The 21,353-nt window shown below is 34.7% G+C and overlaps 2 protein-coding genes across 5 annotated transcripts in view; one reads left to right on the top strand and one right to left on the bottom strand.

Annotated features, from left to right (window-relative positions):
* Positions 1 to 8,010, bottom strand: part of LOC111049169 (protein salvador homolog 1) — a 16,548-nt gene extending 8,538 nt beyond the window's left edge. The window contains exons 1-4 of the mRNA XM_039426398.1: positions 7,776 to 8,010; positions 3,493 to 3,566; positions 1,885 to 2,012; positions 431 to 587 (exon numbers count right to left, since the gene is read on the bottom strand). Coding sequence (XP_039282332.1) covers positions 431 to 587; positions 1,885 to 2,012; positions 3,493 to 3,566; positions 7,776 to 7,866 — 450 coding nt within the window. The 5' untranslated portion in view covers positions 7,867 to 8,010. The remainder of the gene's footprint in view (positions 1 to 430; positions 588 to 1,884; positions 2,013 to 3,492; positions 3,567 to 7,775) is intronic.
* LOC111059532 (YTH domain-containing protein 1) lies at positions 7,207 to 21,353 on the top strand. Of its 4 annotated transcripts, none has more exons than XM_039426395.1 (5): positions 7,207 to 7,366; positions 10,264 to 11,056; positions 13,119 to 13,229; positions 18,253 to 18,396; positions 20,704 to 21,353. In XM_039426395.1, exons 1-5 carry the CDS (start codon positions 7,360 to 7,362, stop codon positions 21,056 to 21,058), a joined length of 1,410 nt encoding a protein of 469 aa, XP_039282329.1. In that variant the 5' UTR covers positions 7,207 to 7,359; the 3' UTR covers positions 21,059 to 21,353. The 4 variants fall into 4 exon arrangements, with proteins under 4 accessions (XP_039282329.1, XP_022202866.2, XP_039282330.1 ...); XM_022347174.2 differs by lacking the exon at positions 7,207 to 7,366 and adding an exon at positions 8,036 to 8,635; XM_039426396.1 differs by lacking the exon at positions 7,207 to 7,366 and adding an exon at positions 8,239 to 8,433.

Raw genomic sequence — 21,353 nt, 5'->3', positions numbered from 1 at the left:
GACGGGACATTTTTGCTACAACCATCTCTATGTTTAGCTAGGTTTACCGGATGACTCAAACTCTTACACACTCATATCTACACATCTACGCAGGTATGAATAATTGAATCTCAATTATTCTCCAGTCACCTGTATCAGCCGCTAAGCATGCACAGGCAGACGCACTCGCTTTGGTTCCACCTGACCAGGCAGGTTAGATAGATAATTAGATAGATTTTCAATTTCTCACACTGAAGATGACACCATTGGTGTTGAAACATGTTTGTGATTTTTTTTTAATAAATAAGCGATATTTTGACAACAACCCAGTGTTTTAATTATAGATAGATAAAATATTAGCCACTGAACTCCGTATGAATGGGGTATATGGAAGTGACATAAACCTGTTTGGTAAAACGTAACATGTATGTCTGTGTAATAAGTAACATACCTGTTGCTTGTCTATGTTGTACTCGGATCCAGTATACTGGTTAATGTAGGTATGACCAACCGCTGTTAACAGGCCGCTTGCGTAGACTGAATGTGGAGGGGGAAGCCTCATCGCGTTTTGCTGTTCTGAACCACTTGCTACTGTCATGCCAGCAAACCTGCACAGAATGAATGAATAAATAAATTCAATAACAAAGAAATAAATAAAGAGTAAGCACATTCACACTATGTCGGCCTGGCCACAAAACACTTCAACTGTTTGAACTGCAGGCCTGCACGGTAGTACACCATCGTGTTGTCAGTAGAAAAACTACAGTACTATAGTGAGGTCCACTTTATAATGACAGTATTTGATCAACTTTGGTTTTGCTATCCTTGTCTATCATTCGACAAAGCCCGTGGTACTATCCATTTCTAGGTCCACAACGATGCCAATTATGTTTTTGACAGTGTAGAAATATAATTAATTAATGCAGAGAATCGGCATCGCTATTCTTCTATCTTTATCCACTGCCATTATAACGTGGACCTCACTATAGATACTTCCATATTTATGTGCATATGACAAAGTTGCAAGTAAATTCCCAATCAATTCTGCTAAATTGTTCTTGTTCCATTTATTTTTTTACAACTGGTAAGCGCGACATTTTTTTTAGTTTGTAATGTTATTGTGTATAATGTAATATTGTTAGTATTTTTATAATGTTCAACTGATACTGAAGTTCTCTTTCCTTTTTTCTTGTCTTTTCAGTTTTTTCTCTTTCTCAATTTGCTTTGTGTTAACAGCAACACTTCCTTTCTTCTGCCCAAACAGGTTTTTGTAACCTTTGGGATTATTTTGCATAATAATGATTTTCTGTAATGTTCTTTAGGGTATGATTGTAATTTTTAGTTATCTTGTAATTATTTCCGTAACTATGGTAATTTCATGCTCTGTATATACTGTAAAAAATGGAAATAAATTGATTTGATTTGATTGTCAGATTTTTTTATGTTCAATTTATCTACCTTCCGTAAGTAACTCGATATCTGAAATCCAAAAATAGCTTATACTTCACAACACGGATACTAGAGCACTGTATTCTAGTATTCGTGCTTCACACTGTAAATTCATCTTAATCCATTACACACACACGTAGCATCGATAGTGTAACAAGTATTTGCCGATAAATCAGAGAAGCTAATCAGAATATTGTAACTGCAGTGGTTATTGAGATGTTAAAAATATTCTGATTCATTCATTCATTCATTGATTTCAATATATTCCTTAGTTCGATATTTTCTTTTTTTTTATTTCTCTTTCTTTCTTGGAGGAAAGTTCTTCCTCAATCCTGTTTGTGTAGAATTTTATTGTTTCCGAGTCATTATTATTTTTTGTACGTCAAGTGTAAAATATTATAAATAAAAGTTAATACCTTTTTCCTCCCTCACATTATTTAAATTATATTAATTTACCTATGAGCAAGGTCAGGAACCGATGTGCTGGGAGTATATTTCCCCTCATGGCCAACAAGAGTGGTGGGCGATGGACTCACTCGACTATTGCCAAACTTCTGTGTGATACTTGAAGATTGAGAAGATCCCTGGATGAAATAAATGATTAAGAAAATAATATAAAAATACTACAAATACTACATTACATATAACATTTCTTATAAAGGTAAATCTAAGGAAAGGAGGAAATCTTGATAGAATTTCTTTATATTTTCTTATAAAGAAAATATGTAAAGGAGGTTACGAAAAAATTAGTATGAAATTACAAAAAATCAATTTGATAACTTTTCTTATAAAGGAAAATCTATAATTTTCATAGAATATGAAAAGGAGATCCTAATCTTTTTGTCGTAAGTTGTCCTAATCTTAAGTTTCAGACTGGTCTCCATTGTCCCTATATTTGATAAGGTGATGGATGAGCCAGTAATGAATGAGCAGCAGGTGAACCATTTCGAGAAGGATGACAAATTTGTAAAGAGCCAGCATTTTCGAAGAGGTAGATCTACTTCTACAGCTACCTTGTCTCTGGTTGAGAGAGGGTCTTGGCTGCTTCTGAGACTGGAGATTCCTCGCGATTGGTGATTAGTGATCTGAGTAAAGCCTTTGATTGTGTCTCACGTGAATTTTTGCTGAGGAAGTTGGTGTCGTTTGACATTTCCGGTGAGGCATTCAACACTCTTCAGTCCTACCTCATAATAAAAGCAAGTTATTGAGGTGGAGAGAACTCTATCGGCCGGTTAGATTTTGCTCTCATGCTCTTTTCTCACGCTCTTCTTGTTGTCTTCAAGGGATAACCATTACTTGCTGACAAGAAGAGTTGATAAACACTCTTACAACACGAGAGGTAAAGTGAAATTAGCAATCCATTCTGCAGGCTGAGCAAGAAGAGGGATTGTTTTCCGGTGCTAGCGCTGAGGATGTACAACGCCCTACCGGATGAGGTGAGGAGTCTCGACGTCAGGAGCTTCAGGACACGAATCAAGAATCAGTTAATGGAGTCACCATTTTACCTCTGTGGAGGAATATTTTGAGGCCAACAGAAACACCATCTGAACGTGTGACGCTTTATTGTAAAATTATATTTTCTGAACGTTTTATATATTAATTTGACTGAGTGAAAAACGTAAATAAGATTCTAACATAACGTATAAGGCAATTCTATGACAAGGACCAAGTCAGGTCCACTTCCAAACACGACACAGTCAATCCAGATTTCTGGTCATGACTAATGAGAGAAGTATGAGGTAAGTAAGTAACTGGTCAACGGCATTACAACGGTAATAAGTCATTCCATAAAATTGGAATAGGTAAAGTATCTATGTTTTCTCTATGATACTATTGAGAAACACTATGTGTGATGGAAAATATAAATTTATCAGAATTTTATAGAATAAAAGTTGAAGCAAAAAATTACATCTTTTCTAGTCATCTACAGTATTGTATCTATAGAACAACAATCTATTATTATAATTGAACTAAAATAAGCAGAGCCGAATTAACTTTTTTCTTTATTCAGTTTATATAATCACAATGATTAATAGCGATAAATCATTAAAAAAATGTACTCACACCAATAGGAGATTCTGGTCGTTGTCCTCTTCTATTATTTTTCCAAACAGGCTCAGTACTCCACACATTTATGACTGTAAAAAAATGATTAGTTAATCACCATATTAATATCAATAATCAGAGCCAGCCAGGTCACTCGATATTATCACTATTATATCATACTAATAATATAGTAACTAAGGATTATATAAGGATTAAGCATTATGGGCATTTTAACAGTTACGGTACATAATTATTATAAAAAACTCTCATAAGATTTCTCACTGTATAAGATTTTCAAGCTGGACAATCACAATAAATTACACTTAGGATTGGCCTATTCACTTGAAAGATCTGTTTTACAAAAATGATGACGGTGTAAGTGCACGTCCAGTGCCAACATACCTATTATCAAATTTTTGGTTGGGATCGATTTAGTATGTTATTTTGAGCACGAAATCACAAAAATTAAACGGCGCTCACTATTGTTTTTTAAATAAACTAAGTTCAAAGTAGCACAATTTTACATGCATTTAACCTATGAGTAGCAGCCATTTTGATTATTGAAATCATCAAATTATGATATTCCTAATCTGAGTTTTCCTAACCCAAAGCTTTTCCTAACCTAAGCTTTCCTAACATAAAGCTTTTCCTAACCTACAGCTTTTCGTAACCTTAGCTACTTATGGTTGCTACTTAACACGTGAGTACACGCCCCTACTTTGTGACGTGAGAGCACGCCCCGACGGCAATTTGCTCACGCAAGTTCAAGGTGCTAATAATTACAGTATTCTCACATCAATACAATTGAATTATTTATTAGTGAGAGCCTCAAGACTTCCAATTTCATGTAGATACATTCAATCTTCAGAAAAAGTAAACTTAAATTTGTTTCTATGATATTTGATTTTGTCTGCATTTTCTTCAAATTTTACAGTACTCAAGGGCACGCCATGTTAGCAAGTTGCCGCACTTTCCAGTACTTCAGAGCACGCACCGTTAGCAAACTGCCGCCTCAGCTTTCAAGGTGTTGAAAGAAAAATCATTTAGTTGAAAAACTGAACTGTATATTATTTGAATATTAAAAATATTGTCAAATTATTATGATAATAAGCCTCTAAAAAAATTGTAATGAGAAATGATCTTCATGGAAATAAGATTACTACTTCTACTGATAGAAAAAATACTGTTATTAGAACAAAACAAAAAATCAGCTTAGTCATCTCCATTATTTTCTGCCTGTTCATGGTCTTGATTTGCACAGTTCACACATGATGATCTAGTATGCTCCTTGCAGATCAGAATGTTGCAGTTGATACACTTGATGGTGGTTTTTCTGTTTTTCCGTCGTGGACAGATGCTGCAAACACTATATTTGCCTTGCTGAACATTCGGTTTTGCTTGATCTCCTATATCTGGCTGGAACTTTAAGATTTCAACAAGCCTGTCTTTTATAGTTCTTGCTACTGGATAAGTAGCTGAAACTTTTCTTTGTGCATGGTCCACGATAAGTTGAAAGCCAAGCTTTTCTAAAAAATCTTTCCTTGGAGGCAATTTATCAGCATCTTTCATGTTGTTGGCTTTCCATATAATATAGGAATTTATACCTCCAACGTTCAGCTCGAAGAAGAACATGGTCAATGGCCATCTATTTGACATTCTAGCAACACTATACTCCTTTTGCATGGCGTCACTGATATCAACACCACATTTATTTTTATTGTAAAAGGTGATTATTGATGGTTTGCAAGCTTCGCCAGTGGTTTCATCAATTTCATCACTCTCATGAAGGGTTGAAAGCAACAACACAAACTTCTTATTGGTTGCTTTGTATGAGACAAGCGTTTCATTCCAAGTGAAGGCAAACATTGAGCTATATACCGGACGTTTCTGTTCCTTGTTATCAGCTATGAGTTCAATTGGAATTTCACTCTTATTTTTTCGAATAGTTCCTACCAAAGTCAAGTTTTTCTTCAGAAGATCTTGGGCTACAGGAATTGAAGTGAAATAATTATCTCATGTAATGTTTCGGCCAGTGTTTTCAATGTGAGACACCATTCTGTTCACCAAGTCTCTTGTAGTGGTACTAACATGGTATGGTCCAATCCTTTGGTTGGGTATGAAAACTTCCAGTTTGGAAGTGTAGAATGTTTTTGAGTCTGTTAGTGCCCAAACCTTAATGCCAAACTTTCCTGGTTTTTTTTTGGCATGTAGACACGAAAGCTACATTTCCCTCGAAAGTTTGGTAGCATTTCATCGATGGTCACATAGGCACTGTGACTGTAGTTTTCTTCACAACGCCGAGCAAAGTCTTCAAAGAACTCCCTAAAACAGTACAGCCTGTCCTCTTCTTTTCTCTGCTGCCTATCTGCACTGGTAACATCATCAAATCTCAAATTCTGCATTAAAAATCTAAAACGATTCACTCCCATAGTCAGTCTAAAAATCTCCACTCCAAGGCCGTTTTGTTTCCACAAGTCGAGTGCATTTTGCTTAGAAGAAATACATACCCCTGCTAAATAAAGCAATCCAATGAGAGCTTTCATCTCACAGACATCAGTTTCTCTAGCATCCCGTACACGAACATAATTCCCTTGCATTTGCCTTATTTTTATATTAGTATAGTAAACAAGTTTTTCAATGACAGTGTCTGGAAAAAATAAACTCCAGCATTCAGCTTCACTCTTTGCTTGTTTGGCTTGTCCTATTGGTCCAGGGAGCTGCGTGATGAGGTTCTTCTTTCTTGGCTTTCCAGCTGTAGATTGAGGAGTATTTGACCAAATGGTTGGATTAGGCTTATTCCTTCCTTTGTAGGTGGGGTTGGTTAGTGCCTTGGGCTGTTTGGGTTGACTCTTCTTTTTCCTCTTTCTGCTGTGTTGTTCAACAACATCTGGTTGATTCATTGAGAGATCCATGGGTTCTGGACTAGCATGGTGGCTGGGGCCAGGAATATTGGGTGAAAGTTCTTCATTTGCATTGATTTCTGGTGGATCGACTTCTACAGGTGAGTTATCCTCAAATATTTCTTCAGAAACACGAATTTCAGCAGCATTTATAATCAATTGATCATCTTCTATGTCACTGAAATCTGACAATGGATCACCAAGTTCGCTTGAAGGTGTATCAAACATCACTCTAATTCTTTCTTCTTCCACTTCATAAGGATCGATTGTAACACTGTAATGAAACGCACAATGTAAGGTAACTGCATAATCATATTATTTTCCATGAGTTATCACAACCATCAACATTTTTCCCTATATTTATTACAGTCGTTTTAAACAAAGCAACAGTGTGCTGCCAATAAGCAATTTTCCCGTGAAAGCACAGTGATTTATAACTTGAAATTCAATTGATGAACATGCTTTCTCTGATAATCGTAAATTGACACAAAACATCAGTGGCTCTGTATAATAGGCTACAACTTGTAGGAGTAAATAATAATACGAGTAGAATACAATTATGCATTTACCTTACAAAACAAAACACTAGAACACGCCCGTTAGCAGGCTGCTCACTGTTGCACAAACCAAACAGTACGAGATTACACGCCTGTTAGCAAACAGCTCACAGCCTCTATAAAACGTGCATCTATGCATAAACAACTCGGGTGACTGACTCGAAACCAGTTGTCCTTTGTTTTGCATGATGGGATAGAGGCAAACTCATCCCCTCCCCGCTTATTTCCATAGATAGGAAAAGCACAGCTGATTTAGTAAAGATGCGGCAATTTGCCGCGGGGGCGTGTACTCACGTGTATAGGTTTAATGCATGTAAAGTTCTGCTACTTTGAACTTAGTTTATTTTTAAAAAAATAGTGAGCGCCGTTAAATTTTTATGATTTTGTGCTCAAAATAACATACTAAATCGATCCCAACCAAAAATTTGATGACAGGTATGTTGGCACTGGACGTGCACTTTAGCCATGATGGTGACAATGAAATTACAACCGGTCTCTAATTGACGACGCTAATAAATCAGTTCTTATGGTAAATTTGATGTAAAAATATAAGACTAATATTTAAAGCTTGTGAATCTTTAGGCTATCATTGATAGTATTAAAGTGAATGTCAATCAAAAATGTCAATACAGCAAAACAATGATAAGGTAGTACCTAAAGCTAGTCTAACCTAAGCCAAACCATTAATAAGCTATCTACTTAATTCTATAAAAACAGAAACTAAAAAAAATGTTATTATGATGATTTAATGCAACTAAGTACGAGCATGTATATTACTGACATCAAAAATGTACTTGGAATAACTAGCTATTAATGTAAAATACCAATTATGTTTGCTACCTACTTGGCATTTCAGGAGGCGTCTCTTTCTTGACATATTTACCAACAACTCCTTCTTTGATTGTTCTCAAATCTTTATTTTTCCTAGACAACATTTTTTTTAGTTAATTAGATCTATATTTATTTGAAACATTGAATGGTGAAGGCAAAAAATAATTAAATACACAATATTATTACTGAAATCTGACATACAAATTAACCTAAAACAAAGTTCACTTTACAGTTCACACGTCACTATTTCAAGTTCAACCCAGCCATCAGTTCAGATTACCACGAATACCAACCAAAACTTCAATTCGACTTCCTTTCAAATAAACGCTTTTATGGCTATTTTTAATGAACTTTTGTAACTTTGAATAATTATTTAATATGAATGAAATTATATTCCATGCTATCATCATTGTGAACAAGGTAATATCATTGAAAAATATTTATTTTATCATCGTTGACATGAAAATTCTTGTTCAAAATCGAATATTCCAGTGGTCAAATCATAAATTTTAATGTCACCTGAAATTAATCCAGTTTGAAGAATTATTTTCAAAGTTTTAATGATAATTTGAAATTTAACCTCTAAAAATATAATTAACCTTTCCCGCCAAGAAGCGTCTGTAGGAGGGAAAACATCCCAGAAAAAACGAGTGGACGAGTGGATGGAGTAGGTTTGTGTTGTAAACTTGTGAATTGTTGTACTCCATTGTTTAGTTAGAAGAGTGAAAGAACCAATAAACCAAGATAAAAACTATTTCAAGTACATGTTTCCTTCAATTATTTTGTTTGGTTCATATTTTGTTCTTTGATAAGTTTTAACTATTATGACTACTGCAAGTTCTCAATACTAATAGAAATTGAACGATTTTAATGGTAAGTTTCTTTTGCCTATCATAGCTTATTTACAATTTGTTTAAACTTAATTATTTTTATTTTCTCCCTTTACAATAGATATCTCAATCATCGTTGCATTTTTTTGAGTAGATTAATGTCACAACGTTTTCAAGCAATCTTGGTTCTGTTGAAAAATTTAGGTTATTGGTATTGTAATTTTTTGGCCGTAATAGAATTAAAACATAAATTTGCGTTATTTTCTTTTAATAGTTCGTATATTTGATTTCGTTGCTTAGTTGCAAATGAGGATTTAAATTATTCTGGGCTTCTCTATGAAATTCATTAAATTGACAGGCTATGTGACTATAAGCTGCACAGGCCTACTACTTCATTTTTATGTTGATATTCTTCGTTTATTTTTATTTTCTTTCTAGACATGTATACGTTATTATATTACAGTTTTACTCTATGTTTGCTAATATGTAGCCTGAAATACTTTGTCACTATAATAGAATAAAAAGTTAGTTCAATAGCCTAGATTAAACATAGGCCTAGCTCAAACTTGAACATAGTTATTGCAAATCATAACTTGGCACTGGTATCAGACGTTTGTCTATTGTAATGCCATTATCTTTTTAGAAGTATTTATGCAAATTAGAACCTGCATCAATAAGATATGATTATCCTATCATTTTGCTTGTTGAAAAGTGTATCAGATACAGTATCCAATAGTGAGTTATCCAACTAAAATAATAAGAAGTAAGTTATCCAACTAAATAATCTTGTGTACTTTATTTTTTAATTTTAGCAATTTATCAATGAAAAATTATATCTAGGATACCGTACTAATAATTTGGGATATTGTACTGATATAGCCTAGGCCTATATTATGTTGGAAAACTAAATTAAATGATCTAGTAGGTAATGTATTTAAATAGATACTGCTACTTATATCAGTTGTATAAGTTCCTTTTACTTTAGCTAAAAATCAATTCAAAATTTTTCTTGTTTTTGTTCCTGATATTTATTTTTATTTTCAGACACATTGACAGTTGAAATCAAGATGTTATCCCTCTGGAATGCTTTGATATTGATCTATGATAATTTGAGCTACCTACTAAATTACTGGTTACCCTGTCACACTGGTTACTGGTTATCCTGTTCCTTGTTCCTTTTCTTTCTATGTATGAAAACAATATTAGATTACATTAGCCTTCTATCATGTTTGCCAATATGTAGATTGGTTGAAAACCAAATAAAATTTTAAAATTTGCTGGCTTAGGTACTCATAATTGATTAAAATGATATATATTAGAGCATAACCAACTGTTGAACTGCTTTTCGCTGACTTAAGTGTAACTTATATCCTTAATATTGTTTTATCATAGTAGTGTAAAAGTCAACTACAGACAATTTATATGATACTTACTGTACAGCATACGTAGATAAATTGGACTATCTAATCCTAATCTAAGTTAGTAAAAGTTTATGTTATTTCAGTGGAAAATCAATTTATTGCTTATAGAAGCCTATTGCTTACATTTTTGTAATGTTGTTTTATGTACAGTAAAATTCTTGATTGATCTTGATCTTTATCAATTCAAACTGGTAGTTTTGTTGCGTAATATTTTCTTGGCTTTTTCCTAACTTGAATTTTTCTTTTTCAGACAAATTGACAATCCGAATCAAGATGGAAACTTTAAACGATAGAAGTTGGGTGGATGAAATGGAAGATGAAGAAAGTCATTATCGTATAGTTACCCTCAAAACGCCCGAAAAAGAGAAGGAACCAGTAGAAACACAGAGCAGCAGTTCAAGAAGAAAGATATTTATTGTGAAAGATGAGAATGCGTGTGACAATAGTTTGCAAAGCACTGATCGTGGTACAGATTCAATCTCTCCGAAAACTAACACTTCCTACGCCAAAATTCTCAAATCGTCGTCGCCAGAGGCAAACAGCTGTAAACTTCCCGTGAGTGACGCCACTCCCAAAAAAGATTTCCTCCAAGAGGACATCAGTTTGTCCAGTCATTTGGATGTTTTCCACGTTGCAAGTCCTTGCAAAGGAAAGGAGAAGAAGGCATCGACAGAAGGTTCAGTAGTTGATAAAGACGAATTCCCAGAGTTGAGTCCGTGGTCGCGGAAGATGAAGAATCCGACTAAAAAATCGCATGCTGAAAGTAATGATATTAAGGATGTAACTCTGAAACAAACTGTGAAAAGCGAGAGTAATGTTGATGATCAGAACTCTGATCCGGCTGCTAGACGACGTATGCTCGATGACTCGAAAGCCAGGCGTCTTCCTCCCGATGACGTCCTCATGCCTAGTCCGAGTAAAATCACGCGGCAGAGCACCCGTAACACGGAGAACTCGCCGGCCGCCAGTCGGACTCCCAGAACGCCGCGAAACGAGCACCGCAAACGACAGAGAGACTATTCGTCCCCATCTAGTACAGGAGGGTGAGTTATCATCAATAACTGTATTCAATAGATTTTCTTTTAAAAGATATTCATCTTCCAATATGAACTTTCAAATAAACTATTCCTGATGAGGGTGGGTTATCCTCAATATCTGTATTCAAAAAATTTTCTTTTAAAAGATGAACTTCCAATATGAACTTTCAAATAAACTCTTCCAGATGAGCTATTTTGATGAGAAGCTCTAAGAAACTTTCACTGAACACTTCTGTACTGAGTCTGACAGGAATATATTACGATTTTAATTGCATATTGAACAACATTCATTAGAATTCTGGTAGAAGTCAAAGAAGAAGAAAATATTATAAGTTCAAAATTAAAATTAGGCTTTGGTAATTTAGTACTGGCATACATTGTAATGAGGAACTCACTGTAAATAGAATGTACCTGGAACCTAGATGAAATTCAGTCTCAAACATATCTTGAAGCTGTATTCCGACACAACAGTGCCAGTGAACAATAACAATATAATTCCCATAAGTTTTAATTGTATTATTCAGACTGGGTCGACTGGGAATAGTGCAATTAGAACTTATGGGAATTATATTTTTATTGTCGCTGTTGTTTGGGAATCCAGCTTGAAGCGACTTAACCATTACTGAAGGTGGTGCATTGCACACCAAAACTTGAGTTAAATATTAATTTAGCTCAATTTTTTGAGTTACCAGTGACACGGTCAACTGAAGGTTTAGCTCAGTCTAGATAATAATAATTAATATTCACGTTTTAATGTTAATTGAAGTGATAGGCAGGCGTTGTTGACGCTTTTCCATTTTTATCACTTTCTAAAATAAATAGATAGCTGTGAATTAATCTATCCCAATATATCTTATCTAGTATTACATCACTGTTTCGCCACTCAATTTAGTCTTGATATTTAATTTTTTAATTAATATTTAATTTTTTAATTAATTTTATCCTAAAATTAATATTTATAGGATTATTGTTATTATTTATTCTATTAAATAAATAGATAGCTGTGAATTAATTTATCCTAATATATCTTATCTAATATTAATTATTGGTTATTGTTAATAATGATGATAGATTGCATCACAAATATATTTTATTTGTCAAGAAAATATATTTTCCATTATTCCTTTTCTATGATTGGGATTGCATATTTAGGTAGTTTATTATATGTCTACATATTCTTCAAACAAATTGGAGATGGTGTAGAGTTGTAAAAGAATAGAGCTGCTTGCTTTGTCCAATCTTTGACAAGTATAGCAAACCAATGTTGATCAGATGCTGACTGAGTCTCTATAGATACCTATGAACAACCATTGATATCTATTTACATTGTTCAAGATTAAAATTAATATGCCTAAATTATTTTCAATGAGTATTGTCTTATCTCTTAGTGTTGTGTCAACATTTTAGTTTGATGTTATTTCACAGTTAGACATTAGTGTTCACTATTAATAATTGGAATAGATTATTTTGGACTTTGCTGCGAATGATTTGTGGAACGAAAATGTAATCATAACCTTAATTTTGAGTAATTTGTTTATATCTTATTTGGGAGACAGATTTCATATCATTAATGTTATTGTATTGGTAATTTGTGAAATATTTCTTCTATGTTTGGTTTTGGTGAAAATAGTTGAGTACTAGAAATTTTGTGAAGTGAACAACCACAAGACTTAACCTATTTCAGACGATGTGTAACCTTATCTAGATTTGTGAGAGGAATAGCACATGGTTACCTTATTTTTTCTCTCCCTATCATTTTGATGATGTACTTATTGTATCAATCAATAAAGAATAAAAACGAATAATGCAGTATTAATGAATAAATATATTAATATAATTGGTAAACAGTATAGCCTATATTAATGTTGGTAATTAATATGAATAACCCAACCACACCTTCGATTTTCTGAGTGTTGTTTTCGTCTCTCATCCCTCTCAACTTTGTGTTTTTTGCAAATATTTATCTGCCCTCTGCAATAAGCTACGTACTTGAATGTTACTGAACTTAATATACTTTCACTAATACTTCATGTATTTACACTCATACTTTATTTTAATGAATTTACAGGAGCAGCCGCAAGTATGAGACTGATCCTCTAGTATTGTCTAGAAGGCAAAAGCAAATTGATTATGGAAAAAATACAGTTGGCTACGATAGATACATTGCATCAGTACCAAAGTAAGTATCTCCCATTGAATATCAATTTTAATTATAGATTTTCAAGCAGAGAAAAATTCCTAAACAAATGAATAGATATCGGGGGACCGAGCTTCGCTCTAGATGTGTAAAAGCATAGAAAATTTTTAAGAAAAGATTGAATTTATAGTTTTTTTTTCAGTCGTACAATTATTTTTAGGCACAAAATGCTTATGCCCAAAACTGTCCCTTTTCAATTTATACTACAGTCCAAATAAAAATCTAGATTAAGCTACTATCACTCATCAAAATAACAATTTATTTACACTTCAAAAAACAAACACATCATCAATTACAAATAGATATAACCTACTATGAATTCGATTTATAATGATTTACCATGTTACAATATTTGTTAATAGATGTACTATTCTAACAGCATCTATTTACCAGCATGTATTCACTAACAACATCTACTTTTTTGGACTTTCTGAAGTAGACATGTTTTCTAAAAAAGAACGAAAATAAGTTTTTCTTGCTGATTTTTCTTCTCGTGAGATCAGCTGAATGCACTCGTTCACTCACTTCCATTACAGTATCGACTGATGACAAAATTTCCAGCTGTTTTCCAAGGACGTGTTTACCCTTTTAATGTCCTTCAGCGAGTTATCCCAGGGTTGAGACCTAGTTCAATCGAATTTTCATATCATAAACCTACTTTGTTCCAAATTTCGTGAGAATCTTTAGAGCCGTTTTCTAGATTCGGTCAAATACTGATATACTAGTAGTTCTGTGAACATTAGACCTCACGCAGTATTCTCATCTACAAGTACCTGATTGAAACTGTAGACCTTATGGAAATACTGCAATAGACTGGCTTCTCCACACATCTGTGTAATCACTTGTCAGCTGATTTATGATGAATAATTCTATAGTCTGATTTTTACTTTAATATTGGCGTATGGAGGAGGCTCATTTTTCCTTTTATATTATCCTTGAAATGCAAAATTTCCAAAAACCTTGTATATACCTCGACGCGCAATTAAAAAAGGAACATACCTGTCAAATTTCATGAAAATATATTACCGCGTTTCGCCGTAAATGCGCAACATTTAAACATTAGAGAAATGCCAAACCGTCGACTAGAATCTTAGACCTCACTTCCCTCGGTCAATGGCAATCTCTTCATTATTTCTAATACGCCACACGTCTTCCGTTCTGACAGATCTCATGATACGCCTTATGATTTTTGATTTTGTATTGAAATTTTTCAAATAAGTGCACTATTTCTTGAGTTTTTAATTTATAATGATACATTCTGTGATTCATTTAGAGTATAAAATCAACATTGAAAATTCAAAATTTCCAAATCATTATTCCTGGACAGAAAATCAAGTGACGAAGCAGTGTATGATTACATAACCTTGACTTTTGGACAACATGAACATCTTATCTAAATTTTTGAGAGAAATAGTACAGGCTCAGCCTAGTTTTTCCTCCAATGTCATAATTGTATTATGATTATAGTGTTTCATACAATAAATAAATGAATGAATTCTCTTACAAACATGCAAGGTTTGCTCTTCTCTACTGCAGTGAGATCCAAGTTATAATCGCAGTGTTTGTTTAGCAATTGTATTGCTATCCTTGTCTATCATTCAACAAAGCTGATAGCCATATCTCTTTCTCGCTTTGCTCGGTTGCCAGATCATCTTTTAAGAATGTAGAATTAATAACTAATTTGCTATCATTCAACAAAGCGGATAGCACTATCTCTTTCTTGCTTTGCTCTGTTGCCAGATCGTCTTTTAACTATGTAGAATCAATAATTAGTTAACAAAGTATGTAATCTTAATTTTAAAAATTCATTATAAAACTATTGAAAAATATAATTTCTTGTTTAATGAAATATAATTGATTATTTTAAACGAGAATGAACAATTCAATTCAATTTATTTTTTCCTTCTGAATACAATTCAAAGCAGTTACATAGAATCTTGAGCAATAAAGTTTATACAATTCAAGAAATGATATAATATACTTACTAAAAACAAACAACAAAATATAGAACTATACTAAACAATAGAACTCTTGAGCTATCACAATTTTATTCTTGTATAAAATTCTTGTATCAGATAGGAAAGAGCTTACATAGGCAACAAAGGTCTGTGCGTAAGCTAAATATTACATGAATAAACCTGTATCAGCTACCGTCTATAGAAGACATTGACAAGACAGAGGATCGGCAACGTTTTTCTCCTATCTTTCTTCACTGCCATTATAACGTGGACCTCGTCTAGTCAGCGTCCACGTCTCAACACCATAATTGGCCACTGGTCTGATTAGTGTTCTGTATAACCATAGCTTAGACATGCGTGACCAGAGTTTTAACTTCATCAAACTCATATTGCCAAAGTATTCCTTATTTGAAGCTAAAATCGTGCTTTCCACGTTCTCTCGTATCCTGTTCTCACTATTTAGCAGCGAACCCAAGTACTTGGAATCCCTCACATTTTGAAGCTGAACTCCTTCCCCACATTCCAGATCACCAGTATGACTTCTTCTCTCGTTCGCTGACATCATGAGATACTTTGATTTATCTACTTTTTTTACATATGCATAATAAAGTCTATTAAAAATAAAGTTTTTAAAAATACAAATGAAGCATATTAATAATTACAGTCTATTGGATTTATACCTTGTCCTGTTGACCTGTTTAATTTTGAAATATTAACTGTTTACTTTGAAACCTAATGTTCAATGTAGGCTACTTGAACAAAAATTGAGCCCCTTCTGGGTACATAGAATGTGAAAAGTTCCGCGTCCCATGGGAAGAATTTGACAGATTCTGTACCAGAAACCAGTTCCAAGTTCCTGCCCCACAGTCGAAGCCTGGTAAATTGTTACAGTTCAAACTATCAGAGTTCTCATTGGTCGATTGAATTGTAGTCTAGATGCTTCTCTGCGGCTTCGCATGCGCTGATAGTTTGTTTACCATAACATAGCCATAGAATACAAAACCAACAAAATGATGTTTGATAACCATTCGTTAAATGATTTTTTCTCTGTAGAAAATCTGAGTGAGAGTAATGGAATTAAAGAAATGCACACTTTTCTAGACGGTAAGTTTGTAAAACAGCCTTAAAATGTGATTCAACCTTCAAAATTCAAAATCTTTGAATATTATTCCTGGATCAAAAATCAAGTGAAGAAGCAGTGTATGATATCATAACCTCAAACTTTGGACAACATTAACTTTTTATCAAAATTTTTTGAGAGAAATAGTACAGGCTCAGCCTTCCTCCAATGTCATAATTATATTATGATTGTAGTATTTTGCACAATAAAAAAATAAGCCTTTTTTTATTCACGCAGCTAGTAAACGACACATTTTGGTGTAAATCAAGTGCGCGCCAAAATCTTGAACAAACGATTTTGAAATGGCGTTCCATGGGAACATTTTGCATTAGTCACGTGATTGAACAATTTACCACTGGAATTAGAACAATTTACCACTTTTTTTTGTTCCCAGAACGTACACATTGATTTAAATATTTATTATTACTATAGTGTGGTCCACGTTATAATGGCAGTAGTTAAAGATAGAAGAATAGCGATGCCGATTAATTAATTATATTTCTACACTGTCAAGAACATAATTGTCATTGTTGTGTACCTAGAAAAGGATAGTATCACCGGCTTTGTCGAATGATAGACAAGGATAGCAAAACCAAATTTGATCAAATACTGTCATTATAACGTGGAACTCACTATAGAATGTGTTGACGTTGTCTTGTGCTTTTTAGGCTGACTGACGGTAATATATCATTCAGTCAAAACTGACTACAAAAATGAATACACCATTAAAGTTTGTAATTTGGTAACTCTTTCTCTTTAGTCAATAATCATTATTATTCCATACACATTTATTATTCCTTGTAAAGATAGAGACAAGAATCTTACTTACCTACTTCCGGTGTCTTCACCACGGTCGAGTAATTTAATTGTCAATATAATATTCTTACAATAATATTTAAATCAGTAAGCTTCTGTATAATTGTGTACTAATATAATAGATCATAGATTGTCAAAGTTGTTGATTTGTTGGTTCAGCTATTAGAAAGAGATAGGCTGCCCTAATGACGCTGCAATTTCAACCTTTCGCTTGTGACTGAACGATCTTTAGTCTGTTCTATAGCCTACAAACCTATCATCTTCTTCTTCTTCTTTGGCTGTGCCTTACCCCATTTAAATGGGATCGGCATTCCTTCCTCTAAGTCTGCCTCTCCACAAAGCCCTATCCAATGCTTCCTCTCTCCTCCAACCACTCTCCCGCAAGTCAGCCGCTATTCTATCTCCCCACCTCATCCTAGGTCTACCTCGTCCTCTCACACCATCCAAAACCAAATCCTGCACTCCTCGTCCAACATAATCCTCCTCCCGTCGCTGTACATGCCCAAACCACCTCATCCTTGTCTCCTGCATTTTCTCTCCCAGTAGTCCAACTTTTACAGAGCCTCTGATCAATTCATTTCTTATTTTATCTCATCTTGTAACCCCACACATCCATCTTAACATTCTCATCTCAGTCACTTCCATCTTTCGTTCCTGTTTCTTTGAAATGGGCCATGTTTCTGTTCCATACAGCATAGCTGACCTCACAACTGATCTATACACTTTTCCCTTCATTTGACAATTATTCACTCTTTTATCATAAAGAACACCACTCATTTTTCTCCAGTTCATCCATCCACAATTTATTCTATGCTGTATTTCTATATCAAGCCCTCCATCTCTTTGTACACTTGAACCTAGGTACTTAAAACTTGCAATTGGTTGGAGTTGGTTTCCTTCAAGCTGTAAAGGTAGCCCGTCATTGTTTCCCAATACCATGTACTCTGTTTTTGATCGGCTAATTTTCAGTCCCCTTTCCTCCAAAGTCTTCCTCCAGCCTACAAGCCTATATTGCTATACAAAAGGTATATTTCTTAATTTTATTATTTGTTTGAAGCTTCATAAAATACAAGATTCTTCAATTCACGTTTTGGTTATTTTCGATTTTCAGGAGAGAACGCGACAAGAATCACCCGCAGACCCCGCCAATGCACTTGCAGTACAGTCGCCGGGCGTGGGACGGCCTCATCAAGATTTGGCGCAAGCGACTTCATTTCTGGGATCCACCTAGTGAGGGTGGTGGTGATCCTGCTCTGTACGTATTTTTATACATGTATTTCTTCATTTTTTTTACAGAATTACTCGATAGTTTAACCACAGAATACATACAGAATGGAAAGTCGGCTGGTGGTATCCTGACGCAAAAATCCGCCATCTTGAAAGAAAGTTCAGCATTGTAACAGTAGCGGTAATTTTGATTCCTAACGAGATAGCGCAGTCACGTGACGTGGTATTGGTGCACTCTAGTCTTGGCGTCATGTAAAATGCATTGGTTGGATTGGTACTCTCCATTCTGTGGCTTTACTATATAGAATCAAAGTACCCTTTCATTTTATCTGATAACACAGTGATTTTTCTCTGTCAAGTGACAGTAAAAATGAACTGTACAGTGAGAATATTATTCCTAAAAGTACCTTTTTATTTTATCTGATAACATAGTGATTTTCTCTGTCAAGTGACAGTAAAAATGAACTTTACAGTGAGAATATTAATCCCATCAATTCAAATGGGTTTATTCATACCCGCTTGACCTGCTGAGTGTGAACAATCCAATCAGAACTTATGGAATAGTTATTTGTGTAACAAGTGCGCCAAGTGACACTTTTCTTGAGTGCAGCAAAGAAACTTTGCGCACGTATTACACATTAAATTTTATAGGTTGAAGAAGAAGAAAGAGATAGGAGCAATAAAAATAAAGAATAAATAGTTACTAACGAAAGTATTAGTGCTCATCCTCCCAGCAAGGCGTCCCTGTGGAAGAACCAGGCAGAGATGGTGACATCAGGTTGAGACCGATAAGGAAACACATGGAACTACAGAAGAAGATGCTCAAAATCTATTTTGAGTTTTTTTATTGGTGCAGCCAAGTATCAACTTCTATATAAACTCGTTTATTTTACAGAAGTTATTGTGTATAATTGAATCAATACTGAATACTTGTGATTTATTTAATTCAATAAGAAGTATTTTTTTAATTTCTTCAATTTGATTTTTGTGTGTTTGACATAAATAATTGAGTGTGCAATTGAAGTGACACATAACCTAGCTACATTTTGGACTGTTGTATAAATTAGAATTTGAACCGTTTTGGGCGGAAGCCTGTGGTACTTTTCTGTAAGTTGTGTAATTCTGAATGATTAAATAAATACGGATGAGTATGAATATGTGAGATTATATAGATGGTCCTGGGATTTAGTGAGTAGTTTGTAGTACATTGAGTTGTTGACTGTTGATCGTTTAGGCTAGGCGCACACCAGTTGGTCAAGACGAGACACGTTTAGTCACAATACTTCACATTGCTGCTTATGACGCAACTCACACTGATAAGTCATTGCAATTAGACATGTCTTCCTAAGGCTAGGCACACACCAGTTGGTCAAGACGAGACACGTTTAGTCACAATACTTCACATTGCTGCTTATGACGCAACTCACACTGATAAGTCATTGCAATTAGACATGTCTTTCCAAGGCTAGGCACACACCAGTTAGTCAAGACGAGACAAGACACGTTTCGTCACAATACTTCACATAGTTGCTTATGAAGACATGTCTAATTGCATTGAATAATCGGTGTGTGCTGCTTCATGAGCAACTATGTGAAGTATTGTGACTAAACGTGTCTTGTCTCGTCTTGACTAACTGGTGTGTGCCCAACCTAAGGCGCACATCAGTTAGTCAAGACAACAAGACATGGTCAGACACGTTTAGTCACAATACTTCACATAGCTACTTGTGACGCAACTTACACTGATTAGTCATTGCAATTAGGCATGTCTTCCTAAGGCTAGGCACACACCAGTTAGTCAAGACGAGACAAGTCACGTTTAGTCACAATACTTCACATAGTTGCTTATGGTCTTCATGTCTCATTGCAATGACTAATCGGTGTGTGTTGCTTCATAAGCAACTATGTGAAGTATTGTGACTAGTCTTGTTTTGACTAACTGGTGTGTGCCTACCCTAAGCAACTACGTGAAGTTTTGTGACTAAACGTGACTAGTCTTGTCTTGACTAACCGGTGTGTGTCTAGCCTTAGGAAGACACGTCTAATTGCAATGACTAATCAGTGAGAGTTGCGTCACAAGCAGCTATGTGAAGTAATACGACTAAACGTGTCTGATCATGTCTTGTCGTCTCGACTAACTGATGTGCGCCTTAGGTTGGGCACACACCAGTTAGTCAAGATAAGACAAGACATGACCAGACACGTTTAGTCACAATACTTCACATAGTTGCTTATGAAGCAGCACCCAGACTAAGTCACTAAACTCTTCCTATGCTATTTTGCAGATTTTTGATCTGTTAGTCACAAATTAATGTGTTCTTTCATTTTGTTGCAGACTTGAAGACGACGAATCGATCGGTGACATGTCACTGGACACCAGCTCCGTGGTGTCCACACCACAACAGGAGTCGAAGAGAAGGAGAGGCATGGAGCACCACGGCGGAGAGACAAAGAGAGCCATCAACAATGGCGTCTCAATGGACGATGATGACGATGAGGACGGATGCAAGCCACTCCCCATCGAGGACTGGATACTCATGGGAGAAGGAGATGTCAAACAAGAAGAAGACGAAGACAAACCAGTTAAAATAAAACAGGAAATAAAGGAGGAGGAGGAGGAAGAAGAAGACGATGATATTGATGACGTTGAAGACGATGCCGAGAAGAAAATCAAGATAGAGTGTCCCTAGACACCCACCAAAAGTTTTTTATCATGTGTGAATATCTAGCTCGAATTGAGCTTTATTTTTCTAGATTAATGTTTTTTTTTCATTTTTAGTACGGTACTGTATACAATTTGACAGTTGTGTAAGCAATATAGATAATGTAAGTTTGATAAAAAATAACTATACTGACATATTATCCAGTATTGATTAATAAAGAAAGATTTTTCTAAGAAAGTTCTCCCAGTTCTATGTTATGTAAATGATCTCTTTATTGGTAGCGAAGGTATTAAAAGGTTCATTTCTTACTAACCATTCATTA

The sequence above is a fragment of the Nilaparvata lugens genome, chromosome 4, assembly GCF_014356525.2.
Source record: "Nilaparvata lugens isolate BPH chromosome 4, ASM1435652v1, whole genome shotgun sequence".
Classification (NCBI taxonomy): Eukaryota; Metazoa; Arthropoda; class Insecta; order Hemiptera; family Delphacidae; genus Nilaparvata; species Nilaparvata lugens.
The sequence above is the reverse complement of the archived record's forward strand: the minus strand, read 5'-3'. Positions and strand labels throughout refer to the sequence as shown.